The sequence below is a fragment of the Gopherus flavomarginatus genome, chromosome 4 (genome assembly GCF_025201925.1).
Source record: "Gopherus flavomarginatus isolate rGopFla2 chromosome 4, rGopFla2.mat.asm, whole genome shotgun sequence".
Classification (NCBI taxonomy): domain Eukaryota; kingdom Metazoa; phylum Chordata; order Testudines; family Testudinidae; genus Gopherus; species Gopherus flavomarginatus.
In genome coordinates this window covers 102,675,970-102,696,696 of record NC_066620.1, presented here as the reverse complement: position 1 = coordinate 102,696,696, position 20,727 = coordinate 102,675,970, and the positions used below count along the sequence as shown (strand labels likewise).

Genomic DNA, 20,727 nt, shown 5'->3' with positions numbered 1-20,727 from the left:
AGCAGAGGGAAACCATCCCATAGTTGAGACTCTCCTTCCAGATGATGTTGTGATATCCTCCCACACTGAGGATGCCTCTCCGGGGCAGAGAACTCCAGTTATTAGGAAGAGACAGGTAATAGTTTTCGGAGATTCAATCATTAGAAACATAGATAGCTGGGTTTGCGATGACCGGGAGAATCGTATGGTGACTTTCCTGCCTGGTACAAAGCTTATGAATCTCCTGAGACATCTAGATAGACTTATGTGTAGTGCTGGGCAGGAGCCGGTGGTCGTGGTACATGTAGGTACCAATGACATAGGGAAGGGTAGGAGAGATGTCCTGGAGGCCAAATTTAGGCTGCTAGGTAAGAGATTAAAGTCCAGGACCTCCATGGTAGCATTCTCAGAAATGCTTCCAGTTCCACTCACTGGGCCAGTTAGACAGGCAGAACTGCAGGGTCTCAATGCTTGGATGAGATGAGGGTGTCGGGAAGAAGGGGTTTAGATTAATTAGGAACTGGAGAAACTTTTGGGAAAGGGGGAGCCTATACAGGAAGGATGGACTCCACCTAAACCAAAATGGAACCAGATTGCTGGCACTTAGCTTAAAAACTGCTCTACAACCTTTTTAATGTTAAGGGCTGGGGGAAAGCTGACAGGTGTGCAGGAACACATTGTTCGGACAGAGACATCCCTTAGGGGAGGATCTACTAATGGAAATTCTCTATGTCCTAGTAAGGAGGAGAGGATGGAAGAATATAAAATACAGGTAGGATCTGATGAGAAACTGTCAAATGGAAAAAAAAAAATCCCATTCAATTACATCATGTAATGGCAGACAGCTAAAAAGTGACAAGTTTTTAAAGTGTTTATATACCAATGCTAGAAGTCTAAGATGGGTGAACTAGAGGATATTGATGTAATAGACATCACAGAAACTTGGTGGAATGAGGATAAGCAATGGGACACAGTAATACCAGGGTACAATATATATCGGAAGGACAGAACATGTCGTGCTGGTGGGGGAGTGGCACTATATGTGAAAGAGAGCCTAGAATCAAATGAAGTAAAAATCTTGAATGAACCAAACTGTACCATAAATCTCTATGGATAGTAGTTCCATGCTTTAATAGTAAGAATATAGCAGAAGGGATCTACTACCGCTTCTCTGACCAGGATGGTGATAGTGACTGTGAAATGCTCAGGGAGATTAGAGAGGCTATTAAAATAAACTCAATAATAATGGGGGATTTCAATGATCTCCATATTGACTGGGTACATGTCACCTCAGGACTGGATGCAGAGAGAGTTTCTTGACACCTTAAATGACTGCCTCTTGGAGCAGCTAGTCCTGGAACCACAAGAGGAGAGGCAATTCTTGATTTAGTCCTAAGTGAAGCACAGGATCTGCTCCAAGAGGTGACTGTAGCTGGACCCCTTGGTAATAGTGACTATATTATGCTTAAATTTAACATCCTTCTGGTGGGGAAAGCACCACAGTAGCCCAACCCTGTGGCATTTAATTTCAGAAAGGGGAACTATGCAAAAGTGAGGCGGTTAGTTAAACAGAAATTAAAAGGTACAGCGCCAAAAGTAAAATCCCTGTAAGCTGCATGGAAAGTTTTTAAAGACACCATAATAGAAGCTCAACTTAAATGTATACCCCAAATTAAAAAACATAGTGAGAGAACCAAAAAAGAGCTATGTGGCTAAACAACAAAGTAAAAGAAGCAGTGAGAGGCAAAAAGGCATCCTTTAAAAAGAGGAAGTTAAATCCTAGTGAGGAAAATAGAAAGGAGCATAAACTCAGGCAAATGAGGTGTGAAAATATAATTAGGAAGGCCAAAAAGGAATTTGAAGAACAGCCAGCCAAAGACTCAAAGTAATAGCAAAATGTTTTTTAAGTACATCAGAAGCAGGAAGCTTGCTAAACAACTAGTGGGGCCACTGGACGATTGAGGTGTTAAAGGAGCACTCAAGAACAATAAGGCCATTGCAGAGAAACTAAATGAATTCTTTGCGTCGGTGTTCACAGCTGAGGATGAGGGAGATTCCCAAGCCTGATCCATTCTTTTTAGGTGACAAATCTGAGGAACTGTCACAGATTGAGGTGTCATTACAGGGGGTTTGGGGACAAACTGATAAACTAAACAGTAATAAGTCACCAGGACTGATGGTATTCACCCAAGAGTTCTGAAGGAACTCAAATGTGAAATTGCAGAACTACTAACTATAGTCTGTAACCTATCATTTAAAACAGCTTCTGTACCAAATGACTGGAGGATAGTTAATCGGATGCCAGTTTTTAAAGAGGGACCCCAAGGTGATCCCAGCAATCACAGATCAGTAAGCCCATCTTCAATACCGGGCAAACTGGTTGAAACTATAATAAAGAACAAAATTGGCAGACGCACAGATAAACATAATTGGTTGGGGAAGAGTCAACATGGTTTTTGTAAAGGAAAATCATGCCTCACCAATCTACTAGAATTCTTTAAGGGATCAACAAGCATGTGGACAAGGAGGATCCAGTGGATAAGCTGTAATGGGATAAGAGGGAAGGCCCTCTCATGGATTGGTAACTGGTTAAGAGATAAGAAACAAAGGGTAGGAATAAATGGTCAGTTTTCAGAATGGAGAGAGGTAAATAGTGGTGTCCCCAAGAGGTCTGTACTGGGACCAGTCCTATTCAACATAATCATAAATGATCTGGAAAAAGGGGTAAACAGCGAGGTGGCAAAATCTGCAGATAATACGAAGCTACTCAGGATAGTTAAGTCCCAGGCAGACTGTGAAGAGCTACAAAAGGATCTCTCAAAACTGGATGACTGGGCAACAAAATAGCAGATAAAATTCAGTGCTGATAAATGCGAAGTAATGCACATCGGGAAACATAATCCCAACGTAAATTAGCTGTTACCGCTCAGGAAAGAGATCTTGGTGTCATAGTGGATAGTTCTCTGAAAACATCCACTCAATATGCAGCAGCAGTCAAAAAAGTGAACAGAATGTTGAGAATCATTAAGAAAGGGATAGATAATAATAAGACAGAAATATCATATTGCCTCTGTATAAATCCATGGCACACCCACATCTTGAATACTGCATGCAGATGTGGTTGCCCCATCTCAAAAAAGATATATTGGAATAGGAGAAGGTTCAGAAACGGGCAACAAAAATGATTAGGGGTATGGAACGGCTTCCATATGAGAAGAGATTAATAAGACTGGGACTCTTCAGCTTGGAGAAGAGACGACTAAGGGGGAATATGATTGAGGTCTATAAAATCATGACTGGTGTGGAGAAAGTAAATAAGGAAGTGCTATTTACTCCTTCTCATAACATAAGAACTAGAGGTCACCAAATGAAATTAATAGGTAGCAGATTTAAAAGAAACAAAAGGAAGGATTTCTTCACACAACACACAGTCAACCTGTGGAACTCTTTATCAGAGGATGTTGTGAAGGCCAAGACTATAACAAGATTAAAAAAAACAACTAGATTAAATTCATGAAGAATAGGTCCATCAATGGCTATTAGCCAGGATAGGCAGGGATGGTGTCTCTAGCCTCTGTTTGCCGGAAGCTGGGAATGAACGGCAGGGGATGAATACCAGCTCTGTTCAGTCCCTCTGGGGTACCTGGCATTGACAACTGACAGAAGACAGGATACTGGGCTAGATGGACCTTTGGTCAGACCCAGTATGGCCGCTCTTATGTTTGACTTTAGAATTCTGACTTCAATTGAATGGTGGTTTTTTAGTCCACACAATACTTTCAAAGTACCTTTTTTTTTTTAACCCTTCTTACACTTACTTTGTACCCAGTTTTGGGGAAGAGGTTGGTGGTTTTGTGTGTGTGCATGAAAAAAGAAACTTCCAGTTGAAAATATTTTTTATTTTACTCAATGAACATTCATGCCTAACTACTGCTTGAAGTGTCTGCTGCAAAGCAGTGCATTTGCTAATCATGCAAGTGACTTGCATTCCAGATCCATACTGATATTATCTAACAGTCTGCAGTTCTACACTAGGATCTTTGTGACATTTCTACTTTTTTCAAAAGGAAAAAAATCCATCCAAATCCGCATGAAATAACAAAATGCATACTTAGCTTAAAGGAGAAGCGTAAGTCTCTATCCTAGTTGGTGTTTTGTTTGCTGGTGGAATCTGTGATCTGGCTAGTTTATTTTGATGGTATGAGTAAAATGAATCTTGACTGCTAATGCCAAGATACTTGTAAGTACAGAGGAACAACTCTGACATTACATTTGGTCAGACAGTTGAAACACTCAACAGAATTTTTTTTACGTAATTTAAATGCAGTAAGCAGGAATATCTAAATTTAGCAAAAATGCTTTCTATTGGAGAGACTGAAGAAGCATGTAGTACTTCAAAATTTATGTATTGCTGCTCATGTTTCCTAAAACTAGTGGGCAGAAAGATCCAATTTCTGAATAGTTTGGTCTCGCATGTAACATCTGTGTGATTTCAGTGGTGATTCAAAGCTCTGGGATATCAATTGAATATAAAAATCTTACAGGGAAAGACTTTGTGCATGAGATTTCTCGTTTCTTCATTGTGGGCACTAGAAATCTGAACTTTTCAGCTGGGGACTTGGCTGTCACTTTGTGCTAACAGTGAATGAGCATGACTTTCCATAACTGAAACAAGGTAGGAACAGCCAAAAGGCCAATGCAGAGTATTATTTTCAAAGCAATTCTTTTGCTTCTCTATCCCTTCCCCCACACTGAGCACTTCATTGGCTCCAATCCAAGGAGGGCTGTATGCCGCTCTTCTTGAAGTAGTTAACACTGTTCCTGAAATTATCAGAAGAGATGATTAAAAGAAATCTTCCTTCCTATACTACCAAGGCCTAAGCGTGCTGCGTGTGACCTCTCTTGGCCTAGGAATGAAGAACCAACCTGGTGTCTCTAACTGATTTTTTTCTCCTCTGACCCTTAGCAGATGGTAATGCACATGCTATTGCTAGACCACCAGCTCAGCTTTTAGGTCGAAGGACAACTTAATGCACTCAACCTGATTTTTCCTTTTGCAGGAAGAAGAGATGCCAGATGTAGAAATTGACATTGATGACCTTCTTGATGCAACTAATGAAGAGGAGAGAGCTATCAAATTACAGGTAAAATATTTTTCCTAAAGTAAACTTGAAGATGGCTGACTTAACATATCGGGGTCACTATATCTTAATTCTGAATGACTCCGTTCTGGTGGTAGCCTTAGAATGAGTATTTCCTAAATTTGAGAAAAGGGAATTTAATGTAACCTATCTAGGACTACTGTCTGAATGTAAACAGATTCCCTAGCATTATGAGGAAACTCCTTGAATGAGGTTGACAATAGTGAAAATACAAGATCCAGTACGCCAGTGAGAGAGAGAGAATTATTCTGAGAAGTAGTAGAGCACCTTAACTTTTCTCCAAGTGTCATTCATATTGTAAAATATGAAGAGGAAAAAACCCATGAGTAACTTTAAGAACCTCAGAAATCAGTGAATCTTCTGGTCATGACAGTGTTGGCGTTCTTCTGTATTAATGCATGTATACTGATCCCTGTGGTCTTCATTACATTACTAATCTTTTCCTAGCCATGAAAAAATAACTACAACTTCTATTGAAACGTGCAATTTTTTGAGCTTAACACATTGATAGTCATTCAGGGCTCTATCTAAAAATGTGCAGAAAAAGATCAAGATAGTCAACAAGAAATAACAGAACAGGGAAATCCAAAGTATTTCAGTTGAATTAGGCAATTACAGTAGACTTGTTCTAATTCCATAATCTTGTTTGAGGTAAATGTTAATGAAATGGAGCGGGGGAGGGAAGAGTGGGGAGAAAGGAAGAATAACTGTGTGTCTGGAAATGACACTTCAAGCCAGTGCGGGACTTGCAATAAAATGGGTAATAGTTAAAATAGATGAGAGGAAATGGAACAAGATCTAGTATACAGACATTCATCCCAGTTCACATGTTATGAACCCAGTTAGTGATGCCCTAGTGAAAAGTTCCCAGTAAAAAGTTACTTGAATCTTGGGCTGTGTTGGGGGTAGTGTTTGTATGCATGAAATCTTAACTTCTCCTCCTCTCTCTCATCTCCTTGGCGATGTACAAATTGGGGTTTTGAATGTAGAATTCCTTTTTAAGGAAGTTGCTACTACTTCCCCTCTGAGCCCAGTGGTGTTATCCCTTTCTGCTAGAGATACTTTGCTCTACCTATGCTGCTACGCTCTGTAAAGATTGCACATGTCTCCTCTGTAAACTACGTGAAAACTAATAGACATAGCTTGATTATATATGGGAAAAACACTATGAAAGTATGATAATCTAAGATTATAGATTTGTTTTTACTTTTCAAAACTGACATGATTTACAGAAACTGACAATTCTTTCATGTTATACTTCTAGGAAGCTCTTGTAGACTGCTACAAACCAACTGAGGTAAAGTACCCCTTTTCTTGAATACCATTTTTTCCTGTTAATGTAGTTGTACTATAGCTATCTGTATCTTTAGGTAAAAATATGGGAATGCTGATTTGGAGTTGAGGGGGTCTGAACATTTCAGGCCTGACAGTCTCCCCTGGAATGCTGGAGTTCTGTTATTTGACTTGAGCAGGATTGGGCTTTTTGGAGGAAAGTTGATTTATTCCTAGCTAAGTATTAAGGTTTTGATTTCTGATGCAGGTAAAATGTGCAAACTATTAATGTGGTGTTACTTGTCCTTCTCTAATGCTCAGTAATACCTAAATCAAGATGTGAAGGTCAGATGTAAAGAAGTGAACAAATGGAATTACTTCATCTGAAATGATAAAAATCTAACCAAACAAATTACTATATTTGTGTAACATTGTTTCAACCTATTAAATGTATTGTATGGTCTCCTAAGCAAGACCATTAGACTCTCGTCTTTTTTAGCTTATCTTTGGGGAGAGACTTGCCGACATTTGTTTGAGCTGTATGGGTCCAGCCACCTTATAAATGGATACAAATACAATACAGTGGAATGATTAAGCCAACAGACTTCTATTAAGTGGATATTTGCATCAAAGTTGAGAAAATAGTTGTATGCACCTATACCACAATTGCACATGTTTACTAGGAAGAGTGAGCCTGGTGATCCAACTTTGGCTTTATGCATAAAACCGCAATAGTTGAACTACTAAAATGCATGATCAAAGCTTTTAGGTTACTGAACAGTTTTTATTTAACATAAAGTGGTCCCCATTATAAAAATCAGTACTTTCTGAACAAATGCCAAATAGTGGTATCTAAGATACTGCAGTTGTGGGTAGGGAATGCCTGGTAGCTTGGATTCCACTATTTGGTAACTGCTGTAGCCAAACTGTACTTGACAGGGGGGTGTGCCGTTATTAAACAAGACTGTGGGCAACTGGTTCTGTGTCAGAGGAGAACAGGGCTGAAATGGCTGTAATCTGAGCTGCTTTCTTTAACATAGAATACTGAAGCAATCTGTCAAGCAAAACCTCTGTCATGGTTGAAAGGACAAGTCTTTGTCTATTTCTGCCTTAAATTCTTACAGAACCTTATGCTGGAGAAGTCTGTTTATGACCAGTTGCTGCAGCAATGGCCAATGAAGTCTTTTGTTTGATGATGGAAATGTTGCTCAGAAAGGCTCGAATACTAATGCTTGTATAGCTTATTCTTCAGTGTAATGGAAATGGTAGAGGCGATATGTTCCTGGGATTTCTACAGAGATACTAGGCTAAAAGGCCAAGTCTTCCTGATGTGTCTCACAGTAGTTGTTCTACGTTTGAGATGAACCAGTCAGCATATTCCAGCAAAGGCCATTAAACTTCAGTTGTTTTTCATGCTATTGATCTGAATGACTGATCTGGTGTCAGGAACCTGACATTGCTGATGTCCCTTGGCCTCTGAGGTGGGGGAGGTGGAGAGAGGAAGGGTGAAGAGATGCAGAACAGGAATAGCTCAAATGGACTTATCGAGGGTGGCTTTGAATGTGTGTCTTCTGTTTTAATCTTGCAAGATTACCCTGTTATCCCAATTAGATAAATGTGTGAGGATGGCTTTTTTGGGAGCGAAGGGTAGGGCAAGAGGGCCCAATTAAAAAATTAGTTTAAGCTAAAATTTGTTTTGCTTAAAAATCTGTTCATTATACAAAATTCTGTCTAGTTTTTGAGACAGATACAAATTTTATTTCTTTATTTTAAATGCACACCTGACACTTGAGAATGAGGTGGTGTTCAGTGTTTAACATAATTTTAGAAAATATCTGTATGCATGAAGGAATGCACGTACAATAAATAAAATAAAAACAGGTTTGATTGGTATGGCAGCTTAAATGGAATAGTACATAAATTTGTGTGTGCACTCAGGGCTGTCCTTAGCCATAGGCAGAACAGGCAGCCGCCTAGGGCACCACTAGGTCTGGGGGCACCGCTCTGCTGGGAGCCCGGACAGATGGGAAGCAGTGGAGCATGTAAGAGCAGGGCTGCTGGCTCCTAGAGAGAGCTGAATGTAGCACAGTCTGAGGGAGGAGAGTGGCTGCTGGGGTCTCTGGGAAGGGGTGGGGGAAGGAACTCACCTGTAAGGTCACCAGATGTTCCGATTTTATAGGGACAGTCCTGATTTTTGGGTCTTTTTCTTATATAGGGTCCTATTCCCCCCAACCCCCATCCCGGTTTTTCACATTTGCTGTCTGGTCACCCTAGGTGCGAGTAATTGGTACCTATATAAGACAAAGCCCCAAATATTGGGACTGGCCCTATAAAATCAGGACATCTGGATCTGGTCACTCTAGCTGTGGAGCACATCTCTCCCCCGGGCTGGCAGTGATCCATCTCATCCGGGGGGAGCTGCAAAGGGCAGGATGAGCTGCTGTGGCTCCATGGGTGCCCTGTCCCTGAGATGAGATGCTGTGCTAACTTCACCACGGTCAGCTGGGCTGGCGATGGTGCCCATTGGTGTGTGATTGGACCTGAGAGTTTGCTGCTGCTGTTGCCACTCTGCACCCCAAGAGGTAGATTTTGGGGTCCTGCAGTTTTCCACCTATCTCCTCTATTGCAGCTGTTGGGCCAGCAGGCTAGGGGTTGAGCCAAGCATGAAAGCCATACTGCGTTGCCATTTAGATTGTCATTTAACAAATTTGTTTTTCCCAAAATGCTTGCTAACAATCCTGAGTTTGATTTCAATATTATTTTTTTTAAAAATCAATATCTTAGCCAAAATCAGAAAATTAAGTTGTTGACAATTATTTGCCACAAGTTTGGTTTGGGTAGGGAGTGGGCCAGTTTTCATCAGAGAAACAAAAAACGTTGACTGACTTTCCTATAGCCCTGTTACTGCTAAATAGAGCCCTTCAACAACTGTAATATGCTCATCTCCTTACTAATGTATAGAGCAGGGGTCAACAACCTATGGCACACGTGCCAAAGGTGGCGCGTGAGCTGATTTTTGATGGCATGTGGTGGTGGGCTGAGCGGTTCAGCCCGCCACTATTTTGGGGTTCCGGCTGCTGCCCCATTGTCATCCGGGGTCCTGGCCACCGGCCCTACTCAGCATCCACTGCTGGCCTGGGGACCCCCAAGGAACCCCAGGCTGGCAGCGGGCTGAGCAGGCCGGTGGCTGAAACCCCGGCTGAGCCACTCAACCCGCTGTCGGCCTGGGGTTCCATTCACTCAGTTGGTAGCGGGCTGAGCAGGACTAAATTCAATGAAATAGGAAAACAAGAGCAACTAATGACAAAGTGCAGGAACCTAGAGCAGTGGTCCCCATCATGGCGGTGGACGAGCATCCGCCGAAATGCCGCTGAAATTTGGCGGCATTTCAGTGGTGACGCCTCTGGATGACGCCGCTTATCAGCGGCAAGCAGTGTCATCCAGAGGCGGCGCCGCCGAATTTCGGTGGCATTTTGGTGGATGCTCGTCCACCGGCCAGTACGCGGGTGCACTGAGAGGCCCCTGCAGGCGCCATGGCACCCACAAGCACCGCATTGGGGACCCCTGACCTAGAGAGCCTCCTGAAGCACGGCGATCGTTTTGATTTAAATAGACTTGAACTGTATGAAGAATTGAGTACAATGTCATCAATGCTGGCACATGCAAAATCGATGATGGACATTTTACTCATACCAGCAAACTTGTTGACATATATCCTAATGTGTACATTGCCACTCGTATTCTACTGACAATTCCTGTAACAGGAGCATCAGGTGGAGAACGGAGTTTCTCAAAACTAAAGCTCATTAAAAACAATCTCCGCTCTACAAGGAGTCAGGAACACTTGACTGGTCTTGCTATTCTTTTAATCAAACAAGACATCACTTTGTCTTTGTCATACGATGACATTCTTACTGATTTTGCACCCAAAAAAGCCAGAAAGATTGTTTTTAATTAAAACCAAATCCTTGTTTCAATACCTCTGCATAGAAATTTCCAATAAAATGTTGACAAATTAAAAAAATTATATTATTTGCATCATTCTGTCAAATCAGAATTTTTTCTGTAGTGCTACTTCTTTAGTGCTAGTCCATCAGCATTATAGTGTGCTTCACTACGTTAAACTGGTTTTAGTAACATGCGTGTGGCAAGTTTTCCAGTAGTGTAAGCTTATGTTTGTGTTGCTAAGAGCAAGACAGGCACAGGGGCACCAGTTTAGTAATCCCGCCTAGGGCACCATAAATCCTAAGGATGGCCCTGTGTGCACTAACGTTAAACCCACTAACATTAAACTGAAAGTGAAGAGCCAAAGTTTGATGGCATCACGATAGGGGGTTAGATTTTAGTATTCTAAATTCTTGGTCCTTGACTCCTGTGCCAGTGAAGTGGAGGCAATGCTCCTACCTTGAAGAGTCTCCTCTCACTCCCTTGGTGGCCCTTTGAGCTGGCATGGGAGTAGAATTGACAGACTGCAGTGAGCAGGATCTCTTCTTCCTCTGCCAGTGGGGTAATCTGCCCAGTTTGGGGTTGAGAAGGGGAAAAGAAAAAATGCTGAGACATAGAAGAAGAAAATACTGTTTACATATATATAAACAAATACACAACATGTGCACACATTTTTCTATGTGTGTGTATCTGGCTGTTATCACACTAGCATGTGAACTATTTCTATAAGAGCAAGAGAAGAAAGTGTGTGTGTGCATGTGTGCGCGTGTGGAGAGAAGTGTAGTGTGTGGCATTTCTCCTTCTAAGGAGCTGTAATTCAGACATGATGATAAGTTCTATTTCTGGCAAGGATTTAACATTTAAAGATCTACCACCTGAAAAATGCTTGAGATCCTTAGTTCTAAGTAGAAAAAATTAATGTAGTATGAAATCTGCAATTTTACAGCACATGAAAGGAAAGCCAATAAAATCAAAGTTCAGTAACTTGAAGCTACGTTATATGGATGATAAAGTGTCATTTTTGCAGATTGGGCATCTGAAGTCAGTTCTGCATAGTTTTGTCAACTCTCTTAGGAGGTGGAAGGTTAAGGAAAGTTTCAGGAGTTACTTTTGTGCATTTATACTCAATGGCTTTTCTGATCAGAAGAAACAGAATTATTTAGGTCACTCAGCGGGTGGCAGATTTTAAGGTTTTTCTCTTTTAAATTATCTAAAATAATAATAGGCGCTAATTTATTAGTGTTTATCTTCCTTCAAAGTAAAATACAACTAGACATCTGAGCATGCTCAGTTCTTCTAAAAGCTTAGGTTGTGTAAGACAGCAATTGCTGCTACTTTCACCTGAACGAAACATGTTTAAAGCTGGCATATTGCAGTAAATTATCATTTTCATGACTTTATCAACTTAATTATTCAAATAAAGAAATGTCAGTCATTCAATATTCTCAAATCATTTTGATTAAGAAGATATTATGGATTATAGTGTGGCTTGCATATAAAATAAGACCCACTGACTAAAAGCTATTTTAATATATTCAGTGTAACATCTTAACCAGGAAAAATGTGTAATGTGACTTGTTTGTCCCCTAATCTCAGAAGCAAGTTTGGTCGTGTGTGCCAGGAACTAAAAATGTCTTCTGGGCACCTGATGCCAACTTGACTGTGTTTCTAAAAAGCAATGGCTAAGAGGCACACTTTGCAGGCTACCGTTAGATCCTAAAGTATAAATAATAAAGACCTGCTTCCTTAATGTGATTAGGTCACACCTGCTGAAGCGAAACGGAGATACCTCTAGAAAACACAGGGTTAAAGAAAGGCCTCCAAGTCTGGCATACAAACTGAAATTTTCAAACTTGGGCAAGACTTTGAATTGTATTGGTGAAGTCTTTCCACCACCTAAGAGTGGATACTCCTTTCATTATACACAATTCAAAAATTGGGGATCCTTCTGTGACAGACTGAATGACTGTTCTGGGGTGAATGAATATTTTGGTAGACTACTGTAGCTCCTTTTTTCAGATGGATGGAGAAACTTAAAGAACATTTTAAGTCTCATCTGCAAAATAACTGTCATGAAGAGGTGAGGAATGTATGTTGGGTCCATATTTTTCTTTATCCATGAGGGTCACTAAATAAATTTTCATGTTCCAGTTGATATTTATGTATTCTGCAATAACTTGAGCCTCTGTGCTCAAAACAGCTAGCCATTTTCAGAAAAGAATACCCTCCCTATACTCTAGCATGCAGAAGAAGCATGACCTTTCTGCACTGCCCTGGGAGTGAGAAGATCAAGACAGATCTGGGGCAAGTCAATATTTCTGTTCCTCAATTCCCTATCTGTCAAATGCAGGGTTGCTTACCCTGAATCACAGGGGGTGTTTGTGATGATAAATTAATGTTTGTAGCACTCATGTTGCAGTGATGAGCACCACAGAAAAGCTGCTGGGTATTGTCACCTGTCAAGGAGGACACTAGAACTTACTTTTTTGACGATCTCTTGAAAATTGAATATTAAAGAACTGTTGTGGACAAGAATGAGTTTTTATCAAGGCATCTATTTTGAAGAACTTGAGGACTCTGTCTGTATTAACTTTTGAGAATCTCCCACTGGTGCAACTCCACCATAGGTAGCAATACTGAGAGTGCTAGTATCAGAACACCTCTGGCTGGTCTACGTTAGTGCTCGCGCTGGTGGGGCTGCCACAGTGACTAGCACAATGGTAGGAGATTTCCTGTTGTAAACAAGGCCAATGAGATTGGTAATTCTGATAATTCGTGTCTAGGCTGTCTCTGACTGAGATGGGGTGTGTGCGTGTGTGCGTGCGTGTGTGCGCGCGCGCTTAACATGCTTCTGTATCCATGAATGGAGCCAGCAAAAGAAAGTACAGGACTCTATTAGTTAAGTGACTTAGTCAGTTCCCCCTGGCTACTTGAACAGTTGGAGCATTTCAGAAGTTTTCAGTCCTGCTTTGGTAGCTTTGTAACAAAGCTTTTGGACTACGGTTTGGGCATGTCTCACACAATGCACATATTGTGCAGTTTACTTTACAGATGTGGCTGGCAAGTTCAATTTCTAACTAGAAATTTACAACCTCAAAGCCAAAAAAATCATAAATTTGCTGCAGCCTTGAAACAACAGTAACAAGTTCAAAACTTGATCTTTAATCACAAGATTGTAATATTTACTGTTCAAAATCAAGTAGGAAACTAAACACCAAAGAAATGCACCTTTCACAAGAGAGGAAATGCAGTAATCCAAATACACAGAGTATAGAGAACATAGGGGCAGTTCTTCTGATGGTACATAAATTCTTAGCTCCGTTGACGTAAATGGAGCTATGTCAGTTTGCAGTGGCTCAGGGTCTGCTTCATGTTGTACAGTGACACTGGAAAGCACTAGATTTGCACTCTTAATACCACAAACATAAGCAAAGGACGAGAAATGTGTTTCCATTGTAGTGATATTGGTGCATTGTGTCGGGGAGAAGAAAAAGCAAAAACAGCAGTGCCTGTGAATGGTTCAGAAGGTGTGGGAGTGCCAAGGGTACATTATCTCTTCACAGTATACCTTGCACAATCCACTGGCTTAATGCCACAATAGAGATGGGAAAGGTCAGTCCCAATGAAATGGCACTATCCCCCAACTTGGAGGAAGGGATTATGTCTCCGTGAGCAGCTTAGTGTGCAAGAGGACTGCTATCCACTCATGCTTTGGACCAATATAGATTGGGAAGAGAAAGTAGACCCATGGCTCCACCTCTTTCCTTCCCCTTTTGAGGCACCTGTCACCACCCTGCTCCACCAAGGGACTGTATTAGCTTTAGCACACTGCTGGCAACTGAGGATTTGTATATTTTCTTCTCCACACACACCTGTGTAAAGACCTGTCAGTTTGTTCCTTTATTGAGACCAGGTAGGTGAGGTAATATCTTTTATTGGACCAACTTCTCAAATGTCCTGGGACCAACACAGCAATAGCCACTATTCTTGTATTGCTCCAGCTGATCAGTGTCCCTCTGAAGAGATGTCCTCCGCCTGTGGCCAGTGTTGCTCAGTGACCCCATCAGGAGTTTTACTTGGTTGTGGAGAGCTAAGACTGTGGAGGGAAAGGTTACTTTGTGCAAATGAATACTGCCCCTTATTTGGCTTGTCTAGTAAACCAGACTAGAAATGCTTCTGTATAGGGTTCCAAGTATTTATAGGATAAGAGGATCTAATCACAAGTATCCTGTACATGTGGAGAAACTTTTGTAGGGATGGTGTCCAATTAGACTCTGGAACTAATTGGAATAATTTAAACAGGAAACCCGGAATTCATTGTTGGTCATTAAAACTGTGAATTACACCTCCAGAGGGGAGAGGTGAAATGATTTCCCCTCTTGCTGAGTTAGCATTTCATCATTTATTTTTTTTTAAATCTGCTTTATCTGAACTGCATGCCTGTAATTCTAGGAAAAATGTTAGAGGGGGGAGACCAGGAAAATGCCTGAAGGTCTGAATATAGATAAATGCAAATGAAATATAGATTTAGTCTCAGTCTCAGTCTCTCTCTCTATCATGCAAATTTGCTCCTTTGAGTTAGAAAGGCATGTTTTCTAGAAACAATGGCCTCCCATGGTTCATTAACGGGGATCTCCTCATTTGTAACAAATTGTGTTTACAGGTGACGTGCAAAAGAAATTAAACTAGGTTTGTGACTTTTTTTTACTGCTTTGAAAATAAAGGCCTTACTTAGTGTGTTTCTTTGTTTTTTCTTTAAAAATAAGAGGAGTGCCAAGTTTTGCTGCAGGGATTCCTTGGAGATATCAAAGAGCGAACTTTCTTAGCCCTTTGATTCTTTAACGGAACTGTTGTTCCTAAGTGTTTCTCAGGCATATGAGTTAAATAGATGTTAACAAAACCAGGGAAGGGAAGTGTTTTTGATTTTTTAAAAAATTGGGTTCTTTAACACAATCAGCTTTTATTTGCATGGTAACTGTCAAACCTACCAATTCTTAACCATAATCAATCAAGCATTCCAAGAAAAACAAGGTAGAGAGAACCAGGATTTCTAATGTAAAAGTAAATAGTGGGAAACCTGTTTCTGAGGGTGTGTGTGTGTGGAGAACAAATAGCTCCCCACCTATTAAGCTGCCTCCTTATACATTTGTAAAGAATAAAAGGTGCAAACAACCAATTTCAATCCTTTTCTGAGTAGCATTTAAAGAAAGCAAAGGGCCATTGCTGTGCCAGAAGTATTGAGTTAGCTAATTTGGTGATTATAAAATGAATGCACAATAAACCGTTATGAAGCATCTTCCCATCTCCCAATCAGCCAAGGAAAACAAATCTGCAGCCTTGTGAGATCCTTCTTGCTTTCTTTTTGCATGCTTTCAAAACAAAGAACAGCTGAGTATGTGAGCAGAAAGGCACAGCTGTGTATTAGTATCTGAGTTTTATGCAGGCATCAGGTGCAGAATAATGCCCAGTGCAAAGCAAAAATGTGCAGGAAGCACTCTGATTAGGAACTTGCTTCACTGCATACCTGCGGCATATATTAACTACTGCGTGGTGTGAAGTGTCTGCAACCTACAAATGCATTGATAGTCCTAAGTTTATATTTTAGAATTCTTTTTCACAAATAAAATTGCTCCTGAGAGGGAAATCATTTCTAATAACTTCATTTATTTCCTTAAACCACACACATACCATTCATTTATCTCCTTTCTTGATCAACATCCTAGCTTAGATCTGGCTGGGCATTTCTCTTCTCCACTTACCAGCTAGCCAAATCAGCTTATTTTGATGTTCTGTTGAGAGTATTAAGCAGCAACCAGCTGAAATTTCAAATGTAAAATGAAGGCCTCTTGCTCTGTATGAGGTGTAGGAGGGTTGTGGCTCTACTTCAAAGAGGGCTTCCCCCTCCTTTTTTTGAATTTCTAAACCAGTGTTTCTTCTCGTGATTGCTTGTAATCTCCCATACCTATGTTTGCTTTAATTTTATACAGAGATTTCAGCTGAAAGTAAGCTGGTCATAGTTAAATTTGATATCAGAGGGGGGAAACTATCGAACAGCTCCTCTAGGAGGAGGGATGAGAGAGGAGCTCAATGGAATTCCATGGCCACATTTCAAATAGGAAAACCTGAGCATGCCACTATCAGAAGTGCAGCTATAAGGGTTCCTCTACTCACCTCTTAGGTACACAGGTTGCTGATCAGCTCTTCTGTGTCCCATTGATGTTAAGGAGTCAGCCAAGTTCTGAGCTCGATGTTTTGCAGCTGCCTAGTCAGGGAGCAAAGAAGGTGAAGTACCTGCAGCCTTTTATGGGAGCAGATAGAGAAGTTCCAGGCATTTAGAAAGGGAATGGGAGACTGATCAAATAGGGCAGAAAGGAAGAAAAAAATTTCTCCTCCTCCTAAAACTATCCTAATCCGATGTTTGAGACATTGATGCATACTTTTTTCATTTGGGACAGCCGAGGGAGAAATCTATTCCATGTTTTTAAAAGTCTGCTTCCCCTAATCAAATCTCTTCTAAATGGGCAGGGAGGAAACTTGCTTTCCTTCTGCTGCATTGGAATAATGTGTTGAGAATCACGCAGTCCATCCAGAAACATGCTTACCCCTCTCTTGAGTTAAATATATATCTAATCATAAATGTTACTGATAGGGACATCTCCCATAGATGCTGTAGCCATGATAGCAAACAAACTTAAGCACTTGTTTTATCAAGGTTTCAACATGTGTATTTGAGCCTATCAGTGTGGCATATAGGTGCTGACTTTGTTCACTGGCATTTCTAACCCTTCCCCCTTTTCCCCCCAAATGAAACTTGGAAGTGCAACTTTTGTTATGGGCTAAGCAAAGGGCTTTATTTTTATTTAATATCACTATAGCGACATTAATGAAGATATCTTTTAAATCTAGGTCTGGTAACTTTCATTTCCATTTTGGAATTGAAAGTAATCTTGTCAGCTATTTCCTGGCTTGCTACCCATATCTATATTATATTTCACTATTTAAGAACTTAATGGCCAAGCTGACACTCACGTGCTAGTACTTATGTCAACAAATTGCCATATGTTTTTACAGATGGCACTACTGGTAAACTCAATTATCCAGAAGTCTCAAATGACATTAAAAATCTTAAGATTAAATGGAATTCCAACAAAAACAAATTTTGGGATCTAATCAAAATTTTGATTCAGGGGATAAACTTATTTTGTATAATTGGTTTGATTTTTACCTGTTTTAAGAGGTGATATTGTACCAGAATTCATTAAATGTAAACAAAAAGCTATGATCATATACAAATAGTAGTAGATTTATAATAACAAAGCAATTTAAAATTGTGGCCTATTTCTGCAAACTGTGACTTATAACTAATCTTTAAATGTGAAAGAAAAAAACCTGTTGAAGTCAATCAGACTACTAGCTTGATTAAAGACCAAGCATGTGCATACGTTTATTATTTTAAACAGCACTGGCCCTTTTTAAGTTTAAAAACCATCCTTAAGCACTCAAATTCTATCTATATGTTAGTTGCTGGTTTTGCCTGACGTAAGCCTTGCCTACACTAGGTAAATTTACATATATTCCCACCTATGGTGACCCAGCTTCCACAGAAATTGTGAAAGCACCATTGGGAGACCTCATGTGGGCAAGAATCCTTCAGCCAGACCCACTATCATTATGTCAATTAAATTTCCTTATATTTAAAAAGGCGGTAAAATGGGGTTTGGCTCTGGGACCCATGTAGCACTACAGGGAACCCTAGTGTGACTACTTGGTAAAAGTGGGGCTAACAGTGATGGGGAAAGTGGCAAGCTTTTCTACTGTAGATATGGCGTAAATGTCAGTAATTTCTCAGTAGTAACCACAGCAGTTAGAGGTTTCATAATGACTTCATATTTTTCAAGACTGTAGCTTTCTGAAACTGTCCTCCTGGGGATGAAATTTCCTGAGCTTGATCTTTGTCTGAAGGTAAAATTTTTCAAGGGCAGGTTACCAAAATTGCCTCTGTTGTGTTTGAGGAAAGTGCAGGTGAAAACACCTTGTTGCACTTAGATTTTAACTCTGATCTCATACAGAGCTACATTTAAAAAAAGAAAGACTAAGAGCATGTCTACATTTACCAGTAGATTGGTACTGCTGCAATCAATGCAGTGAGTGTGATTTAGTGGGTCTGCTGAAGACACACGCTAAAGCAATGGGAGAGCACTCTCTCATCGATTTATGCACTCCACTTCCCCAAGAAGCATAAGATGTAGCCACTGCAGTTAAGTGGATTCAACTATGCCGACTTCAGTTACGTTATTCACGTAACTGAAGTTGCATAAGTTAGATTGATTTTTATCATGGAACTGGAGACCAGCCGTTAGTTTGAAACATAACATTTGATGTGAGCTGCTGCTTCTAGCTTTTGAAAAAAGCTGCTCAGTGGACAACAGTCAAATAGACTTTTGTAATAAAAGGGTGGAAGATCAATAGTTATTGAGTTGTATTGCACATGGAGGGAATAATGAGTTTCTTTCCTTTCCATTTCATGATGGAATTGTGCATGTAGTCTTTACTTTAAGGTTCCAAGAGCTCTCATAAATTCCACCTTATCAGTAAAATCTTATCTCCTGGATAAGCTTGTACAGTTTGCTTTAGTGTTCCTCTTTAAAAAAAAAAAACAAAACAAAACCCAAAACTATGTCGTTTTAATGATGCAAAATATTGATTATTTCTAATCTTTTTTTTTCCCCTAGGAATTTATCAGAGAACTGCTAACTCGGATAAGAGGGATGAGAAAGCTAAGCCCCCCTCAAAAGAAGAGTATATAACTACTCAGATAGTAGCACTCTTACAAGAAACCTAGCAAGGGAAATGGGACTTGAACTACAAGACCTTTATTAAAATAGAGTTGTCTTTCCGAGCAACGTTTGTTTGATTTGGTTCAGTTTTGACGTTTACTCAAGGGAGTCCTATTTCATCTGCTTTTAAGGTTTTTTTTTAAGTGTCAATTTTTTTTATCAAGGATACCAATGTTTTTGGATGCTGCTCAACTATCCTACTAAAGGATTATTGAACCAGGTGAAGAACCCAGGCATTAGTGACCACACCATAGCAATGAAGGGCAGCAATCCCACATGGTGAATCAGAAGAGTATGTAAACTTGCAGAGCTAGAAGAATTGCCTTTTTATTTTCCCCTAGCAACTAGTTGGATAACATTTTTAGTTGGTTGTACATTTAACTCATGGATGTCAAGTTTCTTGTGCTTGTATGTACATAAGTTGTAAAGTGGGGGTGTGAATACTGTTTCCCGTGGCTGGAAGGGGAGCTGTTACTGTAAGCTATTTAAATGGTGGCTGAAGCAAACGTGTTATCAGAGGGCAACTGTTTAGATTACCAAAATGAGTGCTGCCATTTTATAAATCCATTTTAAAGCACCAAGGTAAAGAATTTCAGCATATCTTCTCATACAAAAAGCGACATATGAGAACTGGGGAGTTTCTTAAGGGCTTCATTTGTAGACTTCTAATTGTTTTATTGACTTTGATGCTTTGCCAGGTCATTTCCTCTTCACCTCACAGTGTGTTAGAGTTTTATTAACCTACTGTATAAGAGCCTGACATGATACCTTGAGAAATGTCAATCACCATCTAAAAAATGTTTCAAGGTGTGGGGGAAAGAAGTGCTACCAGAGCAAACTAAAAGCACTGTTTTGCATTGGAAGTTTTAATGCAGATCCCCCTCTCAATAAAGAACAGTGTAGCATTTGTTTATAGCTCTGTCCCCAGAACTAGGGGGAACTTGTTAGTTATGGGTCCTCCTTTCTTATGAAAGCAAGAATGGAATACTTTCAGTGGATCCCTGACACTTCTTAATTAAGGACATTTTCCAGATGTTCTGTAAGCTACCGTATGCCAGTAGATGAATTTAGTCAGGCATTTTATATCAAAGGTGCTCTGAACATATTTTATTTTTAAAAATAAATACATGTTTGTGAATTTTATGTATGCTGGCAAGCTTTTTTAAATGTATTTAATTTTGTAATGTTTATCAATGATTTTATTTACCAGATATTTACTCAAATAAATGGAACAACTTGTGATTCTTGTTACATCTACACTTCCCAAAGCTACTAGTGCCTATATTCAATGATAGTTATACAGATGTATACACAGATGGAATGAGTTGGTCAATACATGTTAGGCCAGCCTAAGCTGGACTGACACCCTGGCTTGGTGGGAGGTCAAAGGTGGGGAGTTTCTATGAAGAAATTATGTGGAGAATTCTCTTTCTTTTAAAAGTCATCTGAAAAGGGAGGATTTTTTAAAAATTATTTTATTTAGTTATTTGCTGCTTTATATTGGATATAGCCTGAAAACTGCTTTCAAAAAA

General features: G+C 40.0%; 1 protein-coding gene across 1 annotated transcript in view; it reads left to right on the top strand.

Moving 5' to 3' along the window:
- Positions 1 to 20,407, top strand: part of PPP1R14C (protein phosphatase 1 regulatory inhibitor subunit 14C) — a 63,405-nt gene extending 42,998 nt beyond the window's left edge. Inside the window, exons 2-4 of the mRNA XM_050949958.1 lie at positions 5,040 to 5,123; positions 6,406 to 6,438; positions 19,091 to 20,407. Coding sequence (XP_050805915.1) covers positions 5,040 to 5,123; positions 6,406 to 6,438; positions 19,091 to 19,165 — 192 coding nt within the window. The 3' untranslated portion in view covers positions 19,166 to 20,407. The remainder of the gene's footprint in view (positions 1 to 5,039; positions 5,124 to 6,405; positions 6,439 to 19,090) is intronic.
- Positions 20,408 to 20,727: the final 320 nt, after the last annotated feature.